Source organism: Carlito syrichta, unplaced genomic scaffold (genome assembly GCF_000164805.1).
Source record: "Carlito syrichta isolate Samal-C Ts95f unplaced genomic scaffold, Tarsius_syrichta-2.0.1 Scaffold306762, whole genome shotgun sequence".
Lineage (NCBI taxonomy): Eukaryota > Metazoa > Chordata > Mammalia > Primates > Tarsiidae > Carlito > Carlito syrichta.
In genome coordinates this window covers 120,298-145,961 of record NW_007250858.1, presented here as the reverse complement: position 1 = coordinate 145,961, position 25,664 = coordinate 120,298, and the positions used below count along the sequence as shown (strand labels likewise).

At 45.6% G+C, this 25,664-nt stretch overlaps 1 protein-coding gene and 1 long non-coding RNA gene across 4 annotated transcripts in view; one reads left to right on the top strand and one right to left on the bottom strand.

The window, feature by feature from the left end:
* Positions 1 to 6,806: 6,806 nt before the first annotated feature.
* On the top strand, positions 6,807 to 8,792 carry LOC103265694. Its single transcript, XR_504654.1, has 2 exons — positions 6,807 to 6,847; positions 8,506 to 8,792. It is a non-coding gene; the product is annotated as an uncharacterized LOC103265694 (long non-coding RNA).
* Positions 8,793 to 8,959: 167 nt separating this feature from the next.
* The window catches only part of LOC103265693 (urea transporter 1), a 30,793-nt gene continuing 14,088 nt past the window's right edge, over positions 8,960 to 25,664 (bottom strand). For 2 of the 3 annotated variants that reach the window (XM_008063341.2, XM_021715160.1), the window contains 6 exons: positions 22,350 to 22,478; positions 20,393 to 20,585; positions 17,331 to 17,478; positions 16,995 to 17,129; positions 11,146 to 11,195; positions 8,960 to 9,225 (listed from right to left, as the gene is read on the bottom strand). In XM_008063341.2, coding sequence (XP_008061532.1) covers positions 9,052 to 9,225; positions 11,146 to 11,195; positions 16,995 to 17,129; positions 17,331 to 17,478; positions 20,393 to 20,585; positions 22,350 to 22,478 — 829 coding nt within the window. In that variant the 3' untranslated portion in view covers positions 8,960 to 9,051. The remainder of the gene's footprint in view (positions 9,226 to 11,145; positions 11,196 to 16,994; positions 17,130 to 17,330; positions 17,479 to 20,392; positions 20,586 to 22,349; positions 22,479 to 25,664) is intronic. The other variant, XM_008063342.1, reaches the window with a different exon arrangement.

Here is a 25,664-nt window from a genome sequence, read left to right as displayed (position 1 = left end):
GGGAATCTGCTGGGGGAGGGGGGCACACCTCATCAACAAGGATATCTGCATAATGAACATTTGTATACCTAAGCCTGAATTGTACCCCACATCTTTAAAATAAAAAAATTAAAAGAAAAAAACAAGTGCTGGGATTATGGGCATGAACCAACATGCCCAGCTCCTGGTTAGATATTTCTAGGCCATCTGATGATTGAAAAGGAGAAACCATACCAGAGCCTGTCAGGATGGATAGAACAAACTCTGTGACACTGCTTCGGCTACAGGACCCAGAAGGGTTCCTGCTCCTGGGAGAATCTAATGTAATAGCTGATCTGGCAGCAGATGGAGCTCAGGCAGTAATGTGAGGCATCGGGAGTGGCTGTCAATACAGAACCTTTGCTCACTCGCCCACCATTCACCTCCTACTGTGTGGCCTGGTTCCTACTGTCCAGTACTGGTCCATGGTCTGGGTTGGGAACTTCTGTGGTAGAGCATTTGTAAGACATGCCTGGAAATAGGACTTGTAAAATGGAGCCCATGGAAGAAATCCAGTTCCCAATGTGCTTTGTTTGGCTGGCATAGGGTTAAAAAAAGTCTGGATGTGAATGCTTTTAGGTGAGGGTGTGCAATCTTTAGTTTGCTCCAGTCCCCACTATTCACATTGTCTTGTCCCCAGGCATTTCGCTTTTTTCATTGCTTATGACTGACGTGCACTCATGTTATCCTGCACACGGGCACATGGGATGTGCTGCCTTCAGAATAACTTCATGTCACATACAGAACATCAGTCTTCTCATGCTGTAGCCATGCTATGGTCACTTTTAAAAATGACAACCTCTATTTAAAACTTAAGTTGGAAGATTTGGGCAAAAATGACAATGTGTGTGAGTGTGCTAATAGTTTGGTTGGCATGCGATGCTGGGGGCTTGTCCCTTTAGCTCTCCCACAGGATGGACGTAGGCAGCATCACATTCATATGCTAACTGCCAAAGGTCCTCACTGCCAGCAAATCTCAACAAGACAATTCCGGGATGTTGAGCAAGCAGTTCCTCAGTAAAAATTATCTGAGAGGGGAAAATGGAACAACTGAATTTCCTTGTCTTCACAGTTTGTATTCTATCTAGTACAGTGACATAATATTAAATTCCATTTGCACCCTTCCTTAGGGAAGAACTTTGTTTATCTACTTTCTTAGTGTGGAATGTTGCAGAGGATGTGTCAAAATACTGGAATAAACCTATGAGTTTATTAATAATGATTTTTTTCATTTTAGAATGATATTCCTTAAAATTTTTTAAATGATATAACGTAAAAATAAATAAATATATAAAATGACAACCTCAAAGTGCACAGAATTTAGCCTTTGACCTGAAATTCACATTTAGAATCTTTGGACCATTGAATTTGAGAGAGAGACTGCAGACTCAGCAAGTGGTCTCTCCACGTGTAACAGAGGAAACGCTTCTTATCTATGCATTCTTTCTGGGAGAAGGATGAATCCTCCAGGGTTGGAGCTCCAATTGCTTGGTTCCACCCAAGTTACCATGGAGACTGTATACCACTAAGAACCCAGGGCTGGGCCACTGTTGAACCCAGTGCTGTTCAACAAAAATATAATGTGAGCCACAAATGTAAGTCATATATGTAATTTTGGGTTTTCTATTGGTCACATTAAAAAAGTTTTAAGTGGTAGCTCACACCTATAATCCCAGCACTTTGGGAGGCCAACAAGGGAGGATTGCTTGAGCCCAGGAGTTCAAGAGCAGCCTGGGCAACATAGTGAGATCTCATCTTTAAAAGAAAAAATTTTTTTTAAATTTAAAAACTAAAGTTTTTAAAAGGTGAAATTAATTTTAACAATATATGTTATTTAACTCAATACATCCAAACTATTGTCATTTCAAAATTTAATCAACATACAAGTGACTGAGATGTTTAACTTTCTTGGGATCTTAAGTGAAATCCAGTGTGAATTTTACACATAGAAGCCATCTCACCTTGGACTGGCTGCATGGAGAGTGCCACCTGTGGCTGGTGGCTACCCTGTTCCATAGTTGCAGATCTGGTCTCTCATTGAGAGACCGACTTGGAGGGTGTCAGGATGAAGAAAGGTCTCCTTGTGGGGTTGTCCAGCCCACTGCCTGCCTGCATGTACTTTTGCTGCCCCCAGATGCACTTGCACTTGGACCACTGACTCACGTCCTCGTTGCCATTGTTTCCCATGGTCCGAGGGATCAATTTTAGCCAGGTTTCCTGGCGCTGGACCAGCTTTCCTCTGTGCTTCATATCTCCCCCTCTGGTCCTTGCATGCCATCGCGCCGTAATTCAAAACTTTGTTGGGCTGGGATCCAGCAAACCCAACCCAAACAGGAAACTGGCTTCCTCGTTGTTTATTTGAAACCATGAACCAGAAAATGTTGGATACTTGTTTTCAGTACTTCATTGAGCTGTAGCTGATTGGAAACTCAACTCTTTCCAATGGGGCTTCTGACATGGAATGATTTAGAGGCTTCAACCGCGAGATGAAGAGAATGAATTAGGACATGAACTGATCCTAATTTCCCAACCTGGTCATGATCACGTCTCATCCTTTGCTTAGAATCCTGTTGGTCAGAGGCTACACAACCTTAAATGAGGCTGGGGTATCTTAAAGACTCCAGGAAGAGCTTGGTAAGCATTCCACTAAGCATTTCTGTGTAAAAGGTCTTGGCACTGTGTCTCTGTTCCAGACCCCTTTGTGAGTTCCACAATAGTCAGTCTTGTCTACCACTCCTGGCTCTCTCCACTGTGGGCACATAACTACTATATACTACATGGTGATACTATATACCACCATGGCAGACATGGCTGCCTGTCCAGTGGCCATTCCTCTTGCTTTGCTCTGATTCGGCAGAGTTCACCCGTACAATAGAAGCTGACAGTACCAGTGCATGCTTTCCCAGACTCCCTTGCATTCAGCAATGGCTGAATGACCCACGTCTACCAAAAAGACACAAATGAAAGTATTCTGGGGGGGGCTTTTGAGAAAGATTTATTGAAAGAAAGAAACAAGAGGGTGTGGCATGGTAACTCATGCCTGTAATCCCAGAGCTTTGGGAAGTTGACTGTGAGGGTCTCTTGTGGCCAGGAGTTTGAGACAAGTTTGGGCAACATAGATGACCTCTCTCTTCCACACACACACACACACACACAAAAATTAGCTGAGTGTGGTGGCAGGCACTTGTAGTCCTAGCTACTCAGGAGACTGAGGCGACAGGATCACTTGAGTCCAGGGGTTTGAGGCTGCAATGAACTGTGATCATGCCACTGCATTTCAGCTTGAGTGACAGACCAAGACCCGTCTCTAGAAACAAACAAAACCAAACAAAACAAAGAAATATGACAGAATGACTCTCTTGCAACTCTGGTTCTTCTTGACGTGGTTGTGATGTTTGCAACCCATTTTGTGACTCTGAGGCAACAGGCCTTGGGATGGAAGTGGAGCCTTCTGAGGATGTGGAGAATGATGAGGAGGATGGGAAGAAACTGCACCCTTGATGTCATCTTTGAGAAGCAGTGCCACACCTGGAGCTTCCTACTTTTAGGAATGAAATTCCTGCCGTTTTAACTACTTTTAGTCATGTATTCTGTTACTGGCAGCCCAAAGCATCCACACTGGTATGGACACCAGGAATTTAATGATAAATTCTTGTCTCTGTTTCTTAGAAGGAAGAGGTCCCTGGAAGACCCTTCCCTCATTCTCATCATCACTCCATTAAATCACTCACTGACTTGTCAGCTTACTTCCTAAGTTCTCATGAGGGCAGAGACCATGACTGGTTCCCAGCTGTAGTCCCAGCTCCTGCTAGGGAGTCAATAGTTATTCAATACATCATTTGTCAATTAATGAATGATGGGGTGGGATCTTCGGACGCTGACTATTTCCCAGAGGTGAGAGAATGACGCCGAGGATGGCATCCTGCTTCTGGCTTGTCTGTTTGGGTACCACCTTTCCCCATGGGTTTACACGGCGGGGGGAGAGCAGGACAGCTGAGGAGCTGAGTCTTGCTCTGGAGGAGCTGAATTTGAGGAGGTGCTTTAGAAGAGTCTCAGATGGCAGTTGAACATAAGGGCTGAATTGAAGCATGAGAGGGATGGGATTGGTCAGGTAGAGGAGAAGACGCTCTTCTGCGCTCCCTCAGTGGTGCCACCATTCCCCCTGTGGCCCGCACTGGAGATCAGGACGTCTTCCTGACATCTCCCCGTCCCTCAGGCCTGCATCTACCCTGGTCCTGATGGCTCCACTTCCTGGCCCTCACGTTCATCTCTGCCGGAGTCCAAGCCATCACCGCCTGTCTCCTACAGGCCTGCAGTGGCCTCCTGACAGGTCCCCGAGTTCATGCCAATGCCTTTTCACTCACCGTATCCAGCCGCATCCTGGAAGTGCCACCCTCCTTCCGGTCTCGAGGTCTTAACTCTCAAGTTTCCCTTCCCAAGAGTCCCACTCTGGTGGCTCACACCTGTAACCCCGGCACTTCTGGGAGCAGAGGCAAGAGGATTGCCTGAGCCCAGGGGTTCAAGACCAGCCTGGGCAACTTGGAGAGACCTTGTCTCTATAATAAATCAAAAAATTAGCCAGGCGTGGCGGTGCGCGCTTGTGGTTCCGGCTACCTGGAAGGCTGAGGTGGAAGGACCGCCTGAGCCCAGCAGGTCAAGGCTGCGGTGGCTGTGAGCACGGCACTGTCCTCCAACCTTGGCAAAAGCCTGAGTATAAAGAGTCCTGCCTCGTCATACTCCGTCTTCCTTCCCCTTTCCACCTCCCGCCTAGTCTTTAGATCTCCGCCTGAATGGCACTTCCTCCAGGAGGCCTTCCCTGACCACACCCCCCATCCATCTTTGGGGACTCAGAAATTTAACTTTGTTGGAGCACCAGGGAGGGTGTTTGGCTTTTGGTGACCTATATGGGTAAATACAACTTTTAAAATGTATGCATAAAAATGAGAATTATTAATCAGAACAAATGAATGTAATACTCAAGGATCAAAAACACATGTGTGTGGACAAATGTGCTTTTTTTCCTAAAAGGCAAGTTAATACAGGAAGCCAAAGGGCTCATGAGTACAGATCAGACAGGGCCTTGGTTGCTGATCTCAAGGGTTTGTTTTACTAAACCACGGCAGGTCCCAGCGCCATTTCCACCACAGAGATGGCCCTTGACACCTGTTTCTGCCCCCTGTCCTGTGCTAAATACCCCTGCCTACATTTGCCTTGGTCTCCTGAGATCAGGCGTTGACCCGTTACCCATCAGGGGACACAAGCTTGCTTTGGATATTTCCGCACCTACCAGGTTAGCACTAGAAAGCTCAGGGTGGGTCTGGAAGCAAATTTTATCTTTCAGGTGACTGCGCATGTCTATTCTGAGCCACTGTTATCTAAGTTATAGTTTAATTAAGAGTGATGAGAAACAGCCTATGCTTATTTTCAATTTTTGGGGGCCAGTCTCACTCTGTCGCCCAAACTAAAGAGCAGCGGCACACTCAAGGCTACAGCAGCCTTGACCTGCTGGGCTCAGGCCATCCTCCCACCTCAGCTTTCCAAGGTGTGTGAGCTAATTTTAAAAAATTTATTGTAGAGATGAGAACTTGCCAAGTTTCCCAGGCTGGTCTCAAACTCCTGAGCTCAGGTAATCTCCTTGCCTCGGTGTAGTATGCTATGATTACAGGTGTGAGCCACTGCACCTGGCCTCCTTTCTTTAAAATACTGTTATTTACTATATTCATTTATTAAACCTTAGATGCCTTTAGGATCTGCAAAGCTGATTGTTTTAGTTCATGGTACTCTGCAGTCTTAAGCTATGAGCCCTTCTGATGGTCTTGGGGGTTGTCAATGCAGTTCAAGAAGATGAAATTCTAAAGATTAAAGCTTTTTCCCCCTTTTGAGTTAGGGTCTCACTCTGTTGCCCAGGCTGCAGTGGAATGGCACGATCATGGTTCACTGCAGCCTCAACCTCCTGGGTTCAAGCGATCCTCCCTCCTCAGCCTCCCGAGTACTTGGGACTACAGGCATTCACCATCATGCCTGGCTAATATTTTTATTTTTTTGTAGAGACGAGGTCTTGCTCTGTTGCCCAGATTAAAGCCTATCCAAACTTGTTAGATAAAGGGGAAGGCTGCATTGTCATGCATAAAATCTTGTCTTATGTTTACTAACCACAATATTCTTGCAGGTTTGTTTGTAAGAAGACTCCTTGGAAATTCCTGATCTCCTGTAAAACTTAACATTCATTTGGACATAGTCCATGATAATCTGTATCATAGGTAACAGACAAATTGGCCCCCATAGCTCCTAAATGTATATACCGGGAGTGCCAAAACAATGTATACACATTGTAAGAGTTGTTATCTATGTATTACTTTTAGTTTACCATAATTATAAAGTGCCTAGATGCTGACGGTAACCACTTTGAGCACCTCTTGTAATTGTAGAAGTCAAATATGACTTGTATTCATCTTTTGTTATTGATATACAGTGAGGGTTACAATTTTAATATAGTTTTTCCTTTCTTAAAATGTATACTTTTTTTTTGGTAGCCCCATGGTGTCTGGAGTCTTTCGCATAGCAGCCTCAAAACCCTCTGTCTTTTCTCCTTCAGGCAAAAGAAGTTGTGTAGTGACCAGATCACTCTGGCAAATGTGTTACGTTGAAGTCATATGTAGGAGAGGTTTCGTAATGAAAGAGAGAACTTCTGGGGGCACTGCATTATGGCTCTTTTGAGATCCTGTTTGAACTGCTTTGAACCTTATCATTGAAACTTGTTGAAGTAAATTTCCATTCTTACCCTGTTTTTTTTCAGATGTGTTAGCTATGGTAAAGGGAGGTGGCAAAGGTAAGTGTGCATGGCCATGACTTTGTCCTCGGGAGATAGCATTCTGGCAAGTAGCTTGTCCTAGAGAGCTGACCCCTGGAACATGCCCAGGTCAGCCCCGATGCAGGTGCCCAGGACCTGCCTGGGGATGCATGGAAGTGGCTCCCAGGATATTGATCTCAACGCGCTCGGAGCATGTCCTGAACAGCTGTCATTGTCCTCAGTAAGCTAGGCCTGTCATTCTGAAATTGAATGGGGTTTGTTCAATTGCACATTTGGTGCTATTACCAAGCACAAGAGGGAACTCTGGGCTCTGGCACATTGCAACATAAGCAATACATATGTACACACGTGACTATCCATATGCATGGTGGTTATAGATAGCACATTGCACAAAACTGGGCTGTGAGGGTCATTTATTCATATACTTGCGTAGAAATTGGTTATGCAGACAACAGGGAAAAAATACAAGTGTTCCCTGTGAATACTCAATTTTAGGATAAAACAGTAACAAAAATAGCTTGAGAGTTAATACCATTTCAAATTAGACAAACACAAGACTTTCAAATGTTGCTGTTTACAAGTCTGTGTGAGCACAAGAAGAAGTTGCTGTCAAGAGTACATTTGAGCCCATTCTGAAGGTCGACTTGAGTCCATTCAGAGGCCCAGGTCCCTGATTCCTTCGGCCATAGCCTAGACTCTTCTCTGTTGTCAGTCTCTGGTCATGTTTGCCTTCTTTGTTTTCCTCAACTCTTATTTCACACATTGCCTACTGACAATGTAGCTTTTCCACAGGAATGTCCATCAACATACGGTAGTTGCAAATTCATAGTTTTGAAAGGTTTGAAGCAAAGGATTTCTTTTTTTTTTTTAATAAGGGAACAATGTTTGCTTGTTTGGTTTCCTGAGAAAAGGAAGAAATGAACTTCTCCCTAAGATATTTGTAGGTTCTCTATTTCCGTTTGGGTATTCAGCTGGTTGTATGTTGTACACTGAGCACTGCATACTCGCAGAGGGAAAAGTTTTCAGGACTTCAAGATTTCACTTGTCCAACCTCCAAAATACCACACCGGTGCACCCTGGATGGGCAGGTGCATGAGGTTCTATTGCTGTTTTCAGCACATTGGTCATGGAGCTTTCACAGAGCTGGGAACTTTCAAATAACAAGGAGAAACACAGGAGAACTCCTTATCTCTGTTTCTTTTGACTGGTTCAAATGCCATCAGCTTCTGAGAAAGAATATTATGAGTGTGTAGAGAGTAATGAGCTTTTTTTTTTTAAAATAGGAAATTCAACAACTTCTAAAAATAACACCCATGAGCAATTTGACCTTTACCTTTGGTCTTTATAAGACATCCTCATTCTGAATTTAAAATGTAACTTTAAGGGGTCCTTGGAGGTTGATGATGATTCTATGCATTTGTCACATTTACAAAATCAATTTAGGGATTAAGGTAAAAATAGCTAAGCTGAGTATTTCATAAATGCAGTCTGTTACTTCTCCTTAATGTCTAGGAAATGAGTAAGCCAGGAACTTCTATTATTTTATCTTTTTGAAAACAAATTCTTTTTCATAAGAAAAAAATACTCTCTATCTAAAAAAATCCTTAGCAATCTCCAAGAAAAGTGGCCACACAGAATAATTTTGACTGACAAAAATCCCTTTCTCCCTCCCACAGCTTGGCCAGTCTGAAAAACCACAACCACCATCTCCACACACACCAGGGACAGCATAGAGGTCGTTCTGTGAAGGAAGTGGGGACCTGGTCCAGCTGTCTGCCTGCACCTCTGCAATGCTGACCCCTGCTGCAATGTGTAACTTGCATTGATTTCAAACAGCCAAACTTCTTATCTGAAAATCCTGGGTGAACTTAGTTGGTTTGTGGAGTTTAATTTTTAATACCGTTCACATCCTCTAGCCAGCCAAATACCAAGAATATCAATAAATGTCAATAATTAGCTCTGATCTCATGTCCTCTTTTTGCTGGAGCATTTTGGCTTTGTATACAAGATCAGGCCTCCCACTGAGGTTTACATTCCAACCCGGAGCACACCCCCTGGACGTACACCTGAGCATATTCCTGGAGTTGAAAAGAAAAATACACAATGAGCCTCAGAGAGCTTGCTGATGACATAGTGAAAAAGCCGTTACTCATGAGGCCCTGGGAGTCCGCTGGAGCAGCCAGTCAGAAATGACTGTGGCCATGGTCGTGAGGGCACTGCCCTCACAAGGGGCTCTCGTCCATTCTTTTCTTGGCTTGCAGGTAGAAGATGCGGTTTTCTTCAGGATAAGTGACTTTGCTGGAGGGCATTCGGTAGATGTTGGGGTTTTTGGTGGTCAGCAAGAGGAACAGCAGTGTGGCCAAACAGAAGGGCCAGGTGCAAACTGGCAGGCCAACCTGGAGGGAGAGAGACCACATGCTCCTTTGAGACCCCATCTGAGATCACAAAGCACCCCCTTTACCCAGCTCAGTGTTGGGGTGCCAAGGGGGGGCACTGTCCTAAATTCCCTTCTGCTCATGGGGACCGAGTCTAATAGCTCCGGGCACATGGCCATGGGAATGTCTTCTTCATTCTATCTAAGGTGGCCCGTGATATCTTTAGCTCATGTTTTTCCTTCCATCTCCTACAGGCAGACTTCCTACACCAGTTGTGTGGAGACAATACTTGGCACACAGAGGTGGCACTTGCAAAGCGCCCATGGCCTCTAACCACTCCTCATGTCCACAAGGCCTGCTCCAATTAGTCCAGCCCATGGGACCTCCTTGACCTTGACTTCCACCCAGTGTAGCTTGCGTTGATTCTTTCCATTCTGTCTCCCAAGAGATTCCGAGTTGCCGGTGGGCAGGTCTGTGGCAACTCACATGGTTCTGAGCATAGCCCACTGGTTAGCTCTGGCCCTGCTGCATGAACTCCCTGGGTTGTGAAGGAGTGTGAGGGTACCCTGACCTGGCTGCACATCAGCACCATTGGAGGAGTCCGAAGACACACAAATGCTCTAGCATCAGAGAAGACCTTCTCCATCCAAAATGCCAAGGGGTGGGGCCCGAGGATCTGGTGTTTTCTAGTCTCCTAGCTGACTCTGGTGTGCAGTTTGCCCATTGTGCATGGATGGACCTGGGAGGCAGACATGAGGGGGCCACCATGCTCTGAGGCACTCCCCACCATGCCTGTAGTGGGATTTTGGCTTTCCATGAGAAAGACATTGTGTCTCCATAAGGACTCTCCCAGGTCAACTCTCTGTGTTGCTGTTGAGAGGGCTCAATACTGCTTTGACCCTTTGGTAGCTACAACCACGTCAACACAGACTGAGCTATCAGAGGCTGGCCAGGCATCACCTGCAATGGTGGTGAGGAAGATAAAAGACTCAGGCATTGGGAGGTGGGGATCCTGGCACAGTTAGGCACTTCTAGGCTTCTCAGGGGAGGGGAGGTCAAAGAGCAAGAGGACTGAGCTGAAAGAGAGGTAGATGGCACTTAATGGGTAGTGATTTTGCCTATTAAAAAATTCAGCCAGGATTTGGGTCTGAATAAGTCTTGTTGATGACTGAGAATTTTATTTTATTATTAGTCAATTAATTAATTAATTAATTTTAGCAACAAGGTCTCATTATGTTGCCCAGGCATGTCTTGAACTCCTAGCCTTAAGTGATCCTCCCCTCTTGGCCTCCCAAAGTGCTAGGATTAAAGGCATGAGCTCTACTTGGAAAGCTGAGGCAGAAGGGTCACCTAAGCCCAGCAGGTCGAGGTGGCAGTGGCCATAAGCATGCCACTGCACTCCAGCCTGGGTGACAAGAGAGAGACTATATCTCAAAAACAAAAAACAAAAAACAAAAAAGCATGAGCCACCACACCCAGCCTTGACTAAGGATTTTTTTTTAAAAGACAAGAGCTATGGAAAACTATTAACTAGATTTAAAACAACAACAACCACAACAACACCTGGGTCTTTACCCAGTCACCCTTTCCCTTCCTTTCCTGCTTTCTCAAGTACTGTAGAGTCCTGGCTTTCTGTTTAAGCAAACATATTCTAAAGTCAACTTCTTATCACTCAGAGTTAGACTATAAACTAGATAGTTTATTCTTCCTTAAACAAAGCAACCTGATACCTGTGACACGCCAGGTGATTGTAGTTTGGACTAAAGTTTGCTGTGATGCTGGAAGAGAGGTCAGAGAACCCCAGCAGAAGGGAGACGCGTGTCTCTCACAGCCATGGGTCCTGCTGCTGGAAAACTCCCGGGCAGACTTCAGGCGTGTTTTCTATGTCATTGAAAGCTGGCCACTTGTGCTAGTGATACAGTGAAATAAAAACAAACTCACCTTGGCCATCAGGTGTGCCATGCCGACTCCGAGGTAAGCAGTGAACAGGGCTGCGAAAAAGAAGGAAGCACAGAGCTTGGTAGATGCACTTTTAACCACGGGGAAGTGGCCTTGTAATGGAAGTTCCTTGGCCACGGCCACATTTTACCGGTTCGCCCAGCACCCTGGCTGCAAGCATGAGACTGGAGTTGGCAGCTCTGGGCTCAAATCCTATCCCTGCCACTTAGGCAGTGGACTCCATTCCCAGTCTCCATTTTCTCACCTGTACAGTGGAAGTCATAGGGATGTTGCTCTCATGGGGTTGGTGTGAGCATGCAAGGAAATGTTTGTGCTTAGTACACAGTGAGTGCTCAGTAATGGTAGTTGTTTTGTAGTTATTATTTTGTTGTTATCACTAATGCTCAAGGGAAAGGCCTTCCACGGCAAATAAACTTCCCTGTTATTTGATTCACATGCAGTTGAATTAAAGTAAAACTTATGAATGTTTCTGGAGAGAGCCTGGCATCTATATCACCTCACTGCCTTTAGGCTTCTTATGTCAATGGTTGAAATTCACAGCTACAAAAAAATTGGTATGTGGCTTGCATCAACAGTACACATCCTAAAAAACCCCCACAAAACCATGATGTACAAAAACAGAAAGGCAACAACTCAGAAGCAGCAGAAACTGAAGTGAAACTCAAGCATCCTCCTCACAATAACATTTTCCCTAATACCCTTCAGGTCAATGAATAAACATCTTACGTTTTTATTTACTTGGAGCAAAAAGAAGTTGTAGAGTGGGCAATTGAATGTATTTGTGACTTTTAATATAGAACAACAAAAAAAAGATCTCAACCAGCTAATTATCAATTCCTATTCTGACTGAAGAGGAGATTCCAGGAGGCTCAAGGAAGCCCTGAGGTCACACAGGGACAGCCTGAAGAATGACCTTCGTGTGACAGCCACCCAGCTCACTGCTAGACTTGCTCGCCATCTAGTCTTCGTGTTTGGAGAGGAGTTTCATCAGCTATCTCGGGGTGTGGGACATGGGGAGGACTCTGTGGTCCTCACCCACTTTAATTAAGACTTCTGTCCTTTCATCCATATTTTACCTTCTTACCCTAGTGTCTCTTGTTCAATAGTCATATCTGAGTTGTCTCATGCTAGTGGGAAGGGCTGGTGTTGGGAGACAGTCCTGGAATCCCAGCTCCACCATCTTACTTGCTGTATAACAAATTACTGAGTTTATTGGAATCCAGTATCATCACTATAAAAAGCTAACTTGAAGATCTACTTTGCAGGGAGGTGATACATCCCAAGTGAGAGCACACTGCCACAGAGGCAGCTGAACCTCACTCAGCCCTTTACTTGAAGGACTGAGATGCTGTTCTCAACAGAGGGGTGTGCATGGCTTGGGTTAGAAGGGTTCTCTCCTTGGTTGCATCCATTTCATTCATTTTGAACATGTAATCAATCAATTAACTCAACGACAATTCGCTGGTCCTCTGTGGAGATCAGAGACACCCTGTCCCTGCTCTCTTGAGTACCAAGTCTGGCACAACACTTTCCCTGAGCACATAAGACCTTATTGCCATCTCTCTTTTAAACACCTGTTATATTTCTGAGGCTTTCTTTTGGCAGGTTTTTGCCTCGTACTGTTATGCTGTTTTGAAGTGAGCTCCAGTTCTAAGTCACTTTTCTCTCCATAGCAAAAGTGGCAGACTATTTAATGGCAGGAAACCGTCGATGAACACTTGCTGAGGTAGGACAGGGAAAGTTTTGTATTAAAGGGGAAATTTTAAGTTAATGGTCTATTTGTAGATAATGACCCTGACAGTATTCTTGGTATCCAATAGAAAGAAAAGGCCCTTGAATACTGAAGGGGAGACTGGATTTCAGCTTTTCATAGACAGTGTCCCTTCCAGTAGGCTGCCAAATGTGAGTCCTGCCATGATGACCCAGCCGTTGAACAGAGATACAAAATGTGTTTACCACTTCTCCTGATAAAATAGCAACACCAAGACATTCCCTGGCCATGTGGTTTCTGGTTTAGAGACCAGGAAGGCGGCAGTGCCAAGTTCTGTCAGAGTTTCCCTAGTCCATTTCCTGATAATGACATTTGGAACTGATATAAAAGAACAGTTCTGCAATAAATATCTGTTATTTATTTACCTTGGCTGAAAGGTTGCCCTTTTGTTGGCAGTATCAGGATGATGTGTACAAGCTGAAACTTGCTGTGGCATGCCACAGGTGACATTTGCTTTACAAGAGGGGTTGGAGGGCTGTCTCAAAAATTCACACGCAGGGATGAAAAAGTCTGACAGTACCTGTGGGGCCCAGGAGCATGCTCACATGCTGCTGGCAGCAGTGGAAATGAATGCGGCCCTCTTGGGGATGGATTTGGCCTCCATTGAAATTAAAATTGGCATTCCCTTTGACCCATTGATTGGCTTCTAGAAATACATCCTTTGGTACATGGTCATTTGTTACAAAGATAATCTTTGTAGCACTGCGTGTGATGGTTCCAAACTAGATGCCTCCGGACTCCCCCAGTAAGGGGCACTTGTCATATAAAGTGTCTACACAGTGGCCACCTCCACTGTCTTGCACAGTGGGGGTGCTAGACCCTGGGACAGAGCCCCCTCTCCTTCCTCCTTAGACGCACCTGATGCCTCTTAGCTCTGGACGCCCACTCCCACCCGGAGGTTCACTCAAACTGCTGGTACCCCTAGGAGAAATAAGCTCTTGGGACAAAGAGTGGGGACCCTGGGAGAGAAAACACTGTGAAAGGAGGATGATACATTGAGCAACCTACAGTTCACAGAGCTGAGTTAATGAACCAGGAATGAGGACCTTGAGGGATGATGTGGTCAGCACAGCAGAGGGAGTAGGGTGGAGTATTTCTACTTTCTGTTCCATACCTTTCTATTCTTACTGAATATTTGGTGTTTTTTTTCTACACTAACCTGTACTGCTTCTATAAAGAAAAAAATAGTAAAGACATTACTACTTTGGGAAACACATCTACAGATATCTTTGGCTTCATCTCTCCCCACGTTCTGTCAAAACCTCACCACCATCTCTAGTGCCCAGAATTGTTGCTGCTTGATTTCGAAGGATGTGCTCAGGCTGTCCCCATGCTGGCCTGTTCTACCCTTTCCACCAAACATTATGGCTCACGTCCATAATCCCAGCGCTTTGAGAGGCCGAGGCAGGAGGATCACTGGAGGCCAGGAGTTCGAGGGTAGCCTGGGCAACTTAGGGAGACCTCATCTCTACAAAAAAAAAATTAAAAAATTAGCTTGGCCTAGTGGTACACGCCTGTAGTCCCAGTTACTTGAGAGGCTGAGGTGAGAGGACTGCTTTAGCCCAGGAATTTGAGACTGCAGTGAGCGATGATTATGCCACTGCACTCCAGCCTGGGTGACAGACACTGTCTTCAAAAAAAAAAAATTATTATTGTCATTTTTTAGGATTTATGGAAAAGCCACCTTCACCAGGGGTCCCTCTTGGTGATCTGGACTGGAATGTTCCCCCCTGACAATCCCATACTGTATATTTCTCCTTGTTCCGCTAGCTGCGTGGCTTCCCTTGGGCTCCCTCCTTTACCTGGCTACTACCTCCACTGTAATGCTCTGCATGTGGGAGTCGCACAGGACTTAAAGCTTCTAAAACCCTCACTTTTCTTATTTCCACTGTCTCCACTGTATCATGAGTGTTGAATGGGTGTCTGCTGCTACTGCCTACAGAAAAAATATAGGCGTGTGCCCCAAATAAAGGTTTGAAATCCCATGCCCATCTCAGAATAAAGCCAGGAGGTTGTAGAAGATTCTATCCCAGCTGAGCTCAGGTGGCTGCAGCATCTCCCCACAGCCCTCTCCTCTGCCCCAAACTTCTGGATGAATATGGAGAATCAGCAGTGGGGCCATCAAAACTCACTGCAGCTTCCACCTCCTGAGCTCAAGGGATCATCCTGCCTCAGCCTCTTGAGTAACTGGAACCACAGGCATGTGCCACCACACTCAGCTAATTGTTATTACGATTATTTTTTGTAGAGCTGGGGTCTCACTACATTGCCTGGACTGGTCTTGATCTCCTGGGTTCAAGCGACCCTCCCACCTTGACCTTCCAAAGTGCTGGAATTTCAGGCAGGAGTTACCATGCCTGGCTGAGCAAAAAGTTTTAACAGAACTATTAGGGGAAATCACTGAGTAACTATAAAGAAATTGACAAAATGACATCAAAATGGCAATGCCACAGCAGCCTGAGCTTTGTTAACCTACGACTTCAAATCAAAACTGAGTGAGGTCTTGGAAACCCTTGGTCCCACCCTATTTCCTGCCAGTGCAGGAATCCATTCTAAATCCCGTCTGTCACCTGCTCCACCATCTTCATTGTTGCTTAGACACCTTGGTTTGATTAATCTGGTGATAAACTGTCTCTAGACACGTATTTCCACTAAATCAGGAGCAATTTCTCCACATTCCACTGTCCTTCCACCCTCTGATCATCACCAAGGGAATGCCATCGCCCCATTCTAGAACATCCCCTTAAGTGCTTTCACTTGTGCTGTGTTCGGGATGCTGGAGTCTGGGAATGAATACACTTCCCCTTAGAATCAGCTTGGGACATCAGGCTGGCTAACTTTTTTATTTTTTGTAGAGACCAGGTCTTGCCATGTTGCCCAGGCTGATCTCAAACTCCTGGACTCAAGCAATCCTCCTGTTTCCACCTCCCGAAGTGTTGGAATCACTAGCTTTTCAGATCCAGAGCACACAAGGTCTGTTTCAACTCGTGGGCCTGAACACTACAAAAAGGATAGCAGAGTCATGCAGTGGGAGCAGCCCTGGAGGTTGTGGGCCAGTGTGGACTGCCCAGGTGCCGTTTGGCACACTCCCATCCTCTCTGGCCTCAGGACCTGACAGCAAAACGAAAGATGAAGTGAATGTCTCCAGATTGCCTTCTAGTGCTGATAGGTTGAGTCTGGCTAGAACACGGGGTTGGAGAGGATTCATACAGCAGCTGTTTGTGTGTGGACCCCGGGCATCATCAGCACTGTCCAGGAACCTGTCAGAAAGGCAGATTCTCCCCCACCTTGATTGCTGAATCAGACACAGAGGAGGGGATTCAGCAATTTGTTTTTAGTTGTTGTTGTTGGTGGTGGTGTCTCATTCTATTGTCCAGGCTGGAGTGCAGTGGCATGATCATGGCTCACCGCAGCTTCAACCTCCTAGGTTCAGGTGATCCTTCCAGCTCAGCCTCCTGAGTAGCTGGGACTACAGCTGTGTGCCATCACGCTAGGCTAACTTTTTGATTTTATGTAGTTAGAGCATCTTGCTATGTTGCCCAGGCTGATCTTGAACTCCTGGGCTCAAGAGATCCTCCTGCCTCAGCCTCACCAAGTGCTGAGATCACACTGTGCCTGGACTCCAATTTGTGTTTTAATATGCCTTTCAGGTGATTCTGATCTGATTCTGATTCTGAGATTTCCCAGGGCCATGTGTAATTCTCTGATTCCCCAGGGCATGCGACTCTGTATTTAGCTTATTTCCTATTAATTTCTTGGGTCAGACAGTTAGTATGAAGAATACAGAAGTCAAGTTTCCAGCCCTCCAAAGCATCCATACTTTAGTGTTCATACAACTCAACAGGCTCCTGTCTTTGCCATCACCAGAAAGGTAGGCGGAGGCGACTTTGATCCTCTCAGAGATGAGATATCACTTTTCCTGGTCACACCCTTAGCCAGCAAGTGGACCCACACTAGAACCCCAGCCCTGATTTCTCACACAGTCCTTTCCTACTGCTTGCCCTTGACTTTGATACTGTAGTCATGGGCAGCGCTCCCCACAGACATGCGGGGTACTCACCGCAGCTAAGAGCCAGGATGTGGGTTTGCCAGGTGAGTGCCATGAACATTCCTCCCATTGCAATGCAGGCCAGGGAGCTGTTGAAACCCCAGAGTCCAAAGTAGATGTCCTCAAATGGGGCTGAAAGACTGAGTCCTGTTGGGCAGGACAAGAAGAGTCAGGACTAAGGGCAGGAGGCTCTGGAAAAAGTTCAGGGGTGGGACCAGGGGGCAGTGGGAAGCAGCTCGAGCACTCCTGCTGGTTTCTAGGAGGCAGAGGCCCAAGAGAGATTTGGGATCCAGAGGGTGCCCTGAACAGCACGTGGGTGGGAGCACATGCTCACATCTCTCTGCTTACCTGCTGCTATGCCCAGTAGGGACCCAATGACAGCGTGCAGGCACATGAGTGGGGAGGAGAGTAGGATGGCGCCCACGAAAATGCCCCCTGTCCATGGGTTGTCACAGCCATATATCTGCCCAACCCCCACTGGCACGGACTTCAGCAACTGCAGAAGAAACATGAAAGGTAAAACCACTAACACAAGTGAACAGAAGCCCACAAACTCAGTCGATGGGATTTGAGATCTGACACTCATCTTTCCAGGTCAGTGCTACCACCTTTTAGAATTCTCTCTCTGTATGATGATAGGAAAATTCCAGCCATTCTTTAGCTTTCGAGAGAGAGAGAGAGAGAGAGAGAGAGAGAGAGAGAGAAAGAGAGAGAGAGAGAGAGACAACCCTTCTCTGGTGCACCCTGAGCATGCCTTCTCAAAACTCCTGGTGCTCACAGGCTCTCCGGCCTGCGGGACACTCAACTGGTAAGATCCCAGTGTGATGCCACTGGCTGTGTGGGCCTGTACGCCTCTCATGGAGGTGGTAGGGACCACAGCAGACACTTTTGCTTTCAATCGTCCCTCTATGCTGAGGACAATCTATCCACACATCCCAGTGTTCACAGAAACAGGAAACAGAAGCACGCAACTTGACTGCTTGCGCTGAGGCCTGCGATCCAAACTTGGGTTATCTTATCCACAATTTAGAAACAATTCTTGCTGAGTTTGTGGATTTACCCTCTTGTTGTTAAGTGGAACATGTATTCATTTAAACCAAGATATCTTGAGCTTATTCCGGTTATCATCAACTGTCAACCGGGCCTCAAAACACAAAGATACAGGCAAATTCCATGATTCTACTTTCTGGCTGAGGCCCAAATTTAGCTCATGTGTTCACAGAATGGAGGTTCTCGGGAGTGTTCTGGGTCTGACTCAAGCTCGCAAGTGATCATGGTTGTGAGGAATCTTCTGGTAGGGACAAGACAGGCATAACTACCCACTACAGTTCCCTTCTGGGCAAGGCTCTGCCCCAAAAGACAGCTTCCTTAGCTTTCCAGCCTACCCCCTCACCGTCCCTAGGTCATATGTACCTCTTGGCAGGGTCCTCCTGGAGGCAGTGACTGATAGAGGGCATCCCAGCTGTGGCATGAGACAAGTGGCCTCTTTCCTCTTGTATTCTGTCTAATGTTGGCCAAGTGCACCTGCTATTGTGAGAGTTTGACTCCATCCTAAGTTGGTCTCCGAATTCTTCCAGCCCATGCTGGGGCCTCACGTCTGAACAAGATCATTGTCTGTTTCTAGACCAGGGAACTTGGCAAAGACAGCATAGGCCTTAAGCTCAGAACTCAATGGCAGAACTGCTCCTCAGGGAGCCGTGGGATAGCTTTGAGCGAGATGGCAAGTGAGTGTGCTGGTGATGAGCTGGTTCCATCAGGAGAGGGACAAGCCACCTTTGCCCCAGGTCAGACTGTCCAGCAGGACTTTCCGAGATGATGGTCTAGTCTATACAGCAGGGACTGGTCACAGGTGGCTACCGGGCACTTGAAATGTAGCTGGTGAGGCTGAGGAACTTAATGTTTAACTATTTTACATCTAAATGTGTACATTTAAATAGCTACACAGGGATAATGTGATAGACAGTACAGTTCTAGATAGATTAATGCTACTTTATAATATTATTTTTCACAGGTCATTCTAATGAATCTTTGATTTTCCTTCTGAGTTATTTCCAGATGCTTCCATTCACTTTCTGGGCAAGAAGCTCAAGAAAGGGTGACTTGAGCTTCTCTCATGTCTAAAAAAAATTTTTTTTAGAGACCATGGTCTTGCTTTGTCACCCAGGCTGGAGTGCAGTGGTGCCCCCATAACTCAGCACAGCCTCGAATTCCTGGGCTCAAGCAATCCTCCTGCCTCAGCCTCCTGAGTACTGGGGACTACAGACACATGTCACCATGCCCAGCTGCTTCATGTGTTTTGATCACTGAGCAAAGAAGACAGCAAAGGGTGTTTTATAACTTGGTAGTGGGAGAACCAGTCTTTTGCACATTAAAAAAGGTAAAGTTTATTTGGTTTTCTTCTAATATCAAATGTCCTCTTGTTCTTTTTTATATTAGAAAATATAGTTTATTTAGAAAATAAATTAGAGAGTAAGAAAGAGAGAGAGAGAGAGAGAGAAAGAGAGAGAGAGAGAGAGAGAGAGAGAGAGAGAGAGAGAGAGAGAGAGAGAGAGAGATATTATTCACCTTCCCAGGGGAGGGGAGGGGGCCAAAGCCAAGAAACAGTGACCAAAGCTCAAAGAGGACATGGCCACACCACAGCTTAGCAAGGCAATGGCTTCTCTTGTTATTAATAATCAAGAAACTTTAAGCAGGTTTATTAAATGAAGAGATGGAATTTGATTTGGGTTAAACAGGTTTTAAAAAATAGGTGATCTCTCTCTGCCCATCTGTAAAGAGAGATATAGTATGCATTCTGTGAGACAGTGGTTCTCAAATTCTAACCTACATCACATTTTGGACAGTTGTTAAAACAGCTCCCACCCCAGAGATGATGATTTGGAGAGTCTGAGATGAAGTCTGTTTTGGTATTTAAAAAACTCCCCAGGTGATCCTGCTGCCCACCAAAGCTCGCAACCCCTACATTCTTATATGTGTTCTGTGAGATGTACCATAAGAAAAACCAAAATGGAGAAGTTCTCTAATGAGCCCTGAGAGTAAGCATCTGCTTTTTGATTGGAGGAAGCAGATCATGGAAGATTTAAAACCAGGTGGAAGGCTGCCTGCCTCAGGGGTTGGCTGCATCACACCCACCCAAACAAAGGTCAAGCTTGCAAAAGAGCATCTGACACCCAGTGGAGTCATACTCTACAGAAAAAGAGGGGAAATTTGCTTTGACCAAAGAGTCATTTAAGACATTCCTTAGATCCTAACGCTCTGGAGCGGAACAAATGCATTAGATGGCAAGCCGATGGCAGAAAGGCCACCATCGTGCTGAGCATCTAGGAGACTCCGGTACTCAGAGACAATAACAAGGAGGCCATCGGGTATCTCACAGAGGCAGGGGTAAATGAGAAGACAACCTATCTTACCTCCAGGGCATTGAGGTCAGACCAGGAGATATTCGGAACCGAGGTTACAGGTGTGACCAATTTGCCTGGAAAGAACGGATTGTAATGTCCTGTGGCTGAAAGGTACATTGACAACGCCATGTTGAAAGGGAGGGTGAAGACAGGGAGGTCCCATTTGCTGAACACGGAATTCAACGCGCTTGTGAAAACTGGGCTAAAAGAATAGCAGAGAAGATGCATGTGACAAACCAGGCTGACAAACTGAGTCTCTGTCCCACTGACAGGCTTGTTTCACCTGCCAATATGTCCCAAAAGTGTCATGTTGGCAGATCGTCCACAGAGAGAAAACCTGTGATAAATCCTTTTACAGAAACAATAATTCTTACATAAACTATAATAATAATAATACTAATAATACTAATAATAATAATCTCAGCTTATTTGGCTTTGAAAAATTATACTCTGGGGTTAAGTGAGTTACATATCAAGATTTTGAAAATACTGTTGAAGTACTTCAGACATACCAAATAAAATATTATCTACACAGTTAAAGTTCCCTTTGTAATTCCACTCAGTTTTAGGCCCTCTCCTTCCCACCAGAGGCCACCATGATCCTGAATGTGGCATACAGTATGACATTTCCCTTGTCTTCAGTGTATCTATTTTTGGAAAAGAGAAACAATTGTTTAGGGAAGAATACAGGTGGTGTGGGCTGGAGGAAAAAGATCTTATAGGCAAGGTGGCAGGGTATGTGCCCTGGAGCTGCTGATAAACTATGACTTTAGGTAAGGTGCATCTCCTCAGTTTCCTTGTCTGTAAACTGGGTGTTTGGATTACATTGTCCCTGGGCCCCTGCAGGACTCTCATCGTTGACCCAATCAAGGAACCATCACTTTAAGATCAGAACTCCCATTTTCTTGGATTGTGGGAGGGGTGTGGTGAGTCCTTGAATCTATTCTTCAGAGAGGGTTCCAAGTTACCTCCTGGGGAGGTGGGCTCCACACATAGGTCCTCCTCCACACACCTGAGAGTGGGGGTCCTTCTGCAAATGCTTCTCATTTGAGTGCACATTCGTATTTTACATTAAAAACACAATATAGAAAGAATGAACTCTTTGCTTCCAGAAGAAGGATTTAAGACAATGTCAACATAGAAACTAGTTTGAAGGATTTAAGTTTAAAAAGAAAGCAATTGAATTTAGTGAAAAAACTTTTTTTTTAAACGAGACCCCAGCTGGTGGGTTCGTGGAGGCACAGTGGTTCTCAAAGGGGGGGTGGGGTGGTGTTCCTGGACCAGCCACAGCAGCATCACCTGGGAACTCATTAGAAATTCATGTTCTTAGGCCCCACTCTAGAGAGGCTGCATTGGAAGCCCTGGTGTTGAAGGAGCAGGCATTCCTGTTTTAACTCGCCCTCCAGGTGATTCTGATAGTGTTCAAGTTTGAGAACCACGGGTGGGGGAAGTGGGTTTTGACTTTGTATTTTAGAAACACTGTGAGTTTTTAAAATTCCCAACGCCCAGGCACCACCATGGGCCAATGACATCAGAATCCTCGGGTGGGGATGGGGGTGAGATGTGTGGGGGCAGGGCTGCTTGCATCAGTATTCTCTCCTGCTCCCCGGGAGGCATCAATGTGCAGCCAGGGTTGAGAGGCTCTGGATGAGGCAATGATGTTGGTGGATATGAAAGAAGATCAGACAGAAGGTCAAATAATTGGCTGTAACCAGTAGACATAACCTGAATCCATTTTTTTTAGTTTAAAAAAAAGTGGTAAAATATACATAACATGAAACTTACCATTTTAACCATTTTTATTAATAAACGTGCAGTTCAGTGGCACTCACATTGTGTAACCATCACCACCATCCATTCCCAGAACATTTCTCATCTTGCAAAACTGAGACTCTGTAGCTATTTAACAATTTCCATTCCCTCCTCCTATCATAAAAAGGCATTTTGAAAACCAGGTACAACTTACCAAGACATGGACATAGCACCTACAGGGAATAACAGCAACCAGAAATAGTTTCCTTTGTCTGAAAAGACAGCCATGAGTATTCCCACCAGGGTGGCATTGTAGCCCTGGAGCCCAGATGCTATTGCTGACCTGCGGGCAAGAGGCACAGGACAGACATTTCCTGGGTGCTTAGAAATCACACTTGTAACTTCCAGATCGTATTCACATTAGGAAATGAGATTATATTTGGAAATAGATTTCAGTGTCTATGTAACCATCATACAAATATGAATACAATCATGAAGTGACTTATACACAGGTAAACATACAGATGTGCATATAGAATGACTCCCTTCACAGGTTTCCCAGCTGAAGACCTGTCCATAGTGTCTGGGGGAGAAAAGGGAGTCAGCAAGGTGACCTGCTTTGCTTCCTTTTAGCCTTTACATCACTACGGGTCTCTGACTTGAATGAAGCTTTAAGTGTACGAAACTGTTTCCTACATCTGATTTCCTGGTGAGAGATAAAAGATTCCAGAAACGTAATTTCCCTTTCATAGTGTTTTTTATCTCATAAATATTAATCTTCCAACTTAGCATACATTTTTGCATCTCTTTTGTTGTCTCCAAGCATACATTTCCAAGTTTAAAAAAAATTGTTTTCTTTCACTTGGCAAAGTACCTCATTTAATTATGTGTGTGTTTATCACCCCATTCTTTCCAAGGTTGCTTTTGCTTACTATTCAATCTCACTTCTAAAGGTTTTGCTATGGGTAAGTTTCTACTCTGGCCAAAATGGTCCCCATCTCATAATTGGGACCTCGAGAGAGAAATGGAACAACTTCTGTAGAATAAGTTCCAAGGTTGACGAGCCAGGCTCCCAGTGCTATGGGGGTTGGCAATATCCGGCACTATGAAGGGCATAGAATCCAAGGCCCTAGTCCTCAAGGGCAATGGGAGAACTGAGGAGTGAAGATGGTGAAGTGGGGGGTGAGAGCTAGTGCAGGGCTTAGTGGAGGAGCTGAAGCCAGGGAGCCACCCTAAAGAGGCTAGCACAGGACAGCGTGGGAGCTGCTTCTTGGCTTGTTGCTACCTGGGCTGGAAGGCACCATTGCAACAGGTAAGATGATGTCACGTACATTCATCTGGATGAGAACATTAAAGGTGGGACTCCCTGTTCAAAAGTTCTTTGTCTCCCTTAAATAATCCTTGAGGGCAGGTATGTGGGAGGTAATGCAATTTGTCTTGGTATAACCCAGAAATTGGGACTACACGTAACTGCATCAGACAAAATTGGGTCAACTTTTCTGTAACGAAGTTGCGAGTTGATTTTCAGTTGCCATAGACCCCCAGTTTGAAGGTCACAGAACCTGAGCATGCCAGGATGAATCAGCTTGCAACCAGTGTCATGGGTTGGGGGAGGACCTAAATGCTCCCACTGAGAATACAAGAGCTGGAATTGGATTAAGACAGGTACACCACCTGGCAGGATCACCCCATGGAAGGAGCCAATCAGATCGTGTTTCATTACCTTATGCTTATAAAACCCCACACCCCAGCTCCCCCAGCTCAGGGGGACAGATTTGAGCACTTCCTTTGTCATCTCTGTTACTAGACTTGCAATCAACACTTTTCATTGCAAAAACCCAGTGCTTCGGCTAAAACTGGTGCTTGGGCGTTTGACTTTCCGTTGTGCACAGGCAAAGGGACCCAGCTTTGTTCGGTGACACTATGTGAACACAAGGGCTGAAGACAAAGCCCATTCTGGACGGTTTTTTGGCCTGCGGCTCAAGGCCCCATGTTGTGCTGAACATGGAGCCCGCAGGAGGTCTGAGCCACTGTGGGGGGTTCTGCCAGGTGATTCGCCCGGATCCTGCGTCCCAGGAGGCCCGACCTTCTCTTTCATTCACTTTCTCTTTCACTGCAAAGAAAGGTTTTGGGTTTTCGGAACCATCTTTTGGGTGAGTCACCTCACACCAGTGACCCGACCTCAACTCCTTTCTTTATCTACCCATGGAGACCCTGGTAGGGGATCTCCCTCCCCACCCTTGTGTGGCAGGAAGAGAAGGAACAACCCCCTAGGAGCTTGCACACATGGGTGGGGACCTGTTGAGTGTCCTGTCTAGGTACCAAAACTGCCCTGGCACGCTCTAGGGTGCTGCTAGGGGCCACACTGCCTGGCCTGGCCGACCCAGCCAGCTACCCTGGGGGCTACATCAATGTGCAAGGGGCCGCTAGCAGTGGGAGTGTGCCAACCATCCCCCTGAGCTGGAGGAAGTAGTGGCTTCTGGTTCATCCCCCCCAGATGGCCACAGTTTGCCCACTGTGATCAGAAATGATGGCCTTGCACCCTTGTAATCTGTTACTTAGGAAGCTGAGGCTGTGGTGAGCCATGATTGTGCCACTGCACTCCAGCCTGGGTGACAGAGTGAGACCCTGACTCAAAAAACAAAAACCAAACAAACAGAAAAAGAAATGAAGGGGCCCGGGCTTGTCCACTTTCTAGGAATTCGGGTATCAATTTCTGTGGGAAAGAGACTCAAGAGCTTCCTCACTGACCCTGAAGATAACCTCTCCTACCAGCCCCTCTTCAGTTGCTTTGCCTGTCTCCTTGGCTACCCTGTTCCCTCTAAAATTGGTGAAGGGCTTCAGTCATGTGGGGCAGATACATTTCAGTGAACATTGGCCACTGGCGAAGAGGCAGTTTGAATCTAACTGTCCTCCTTTTAGCTAGTGAGTTTTACCTGATCCATGGCTAAAGCTTTAAGAATTAAAGCTACAAGACCATTCTTTGCATCTTGCAGTAAGTACAAGTGTGGATGTATTTGTTGCTGGTACCAAATTGGCTTTTGTAGAACTGAGTACTCATAAGTAAAGTGAATAAAGATCAGATACTTTTCAGTTCATGTGACTTGATAACCGTTTGGTGAATGGGACTGTTCTGAAGTTGCTGCTTTGATGGGAATGGCTTTGTCTTCTGGAATTTAAGGTTCTTACATTTATGATATTTGCCGACATGCAGTTATGTAAAGCAGCAGTCTCCAACCTTTTTGGCATGAGAAACTGGTTTCATAGAAGATAATTTTTCCATGGAGGAGGGGGGATGGTTTTGGAATGATTCAAGCACATAACATTTATTGTGCTTTTTATTTCTATTATTACTACATTGTAGTATATAATGAAATAATTATACAACTCACCGTAAAAAAAAGAGGTACGGATGGAAGTGGTAAGTGGGCGGGCTATGTGTGGACTAAAATAAGTGTTGGATTCTGACTTAAAGCCTGCCACCAGATGCAGCTGGACAAGTGAAGTATATCAACTCACTTGCCACTCA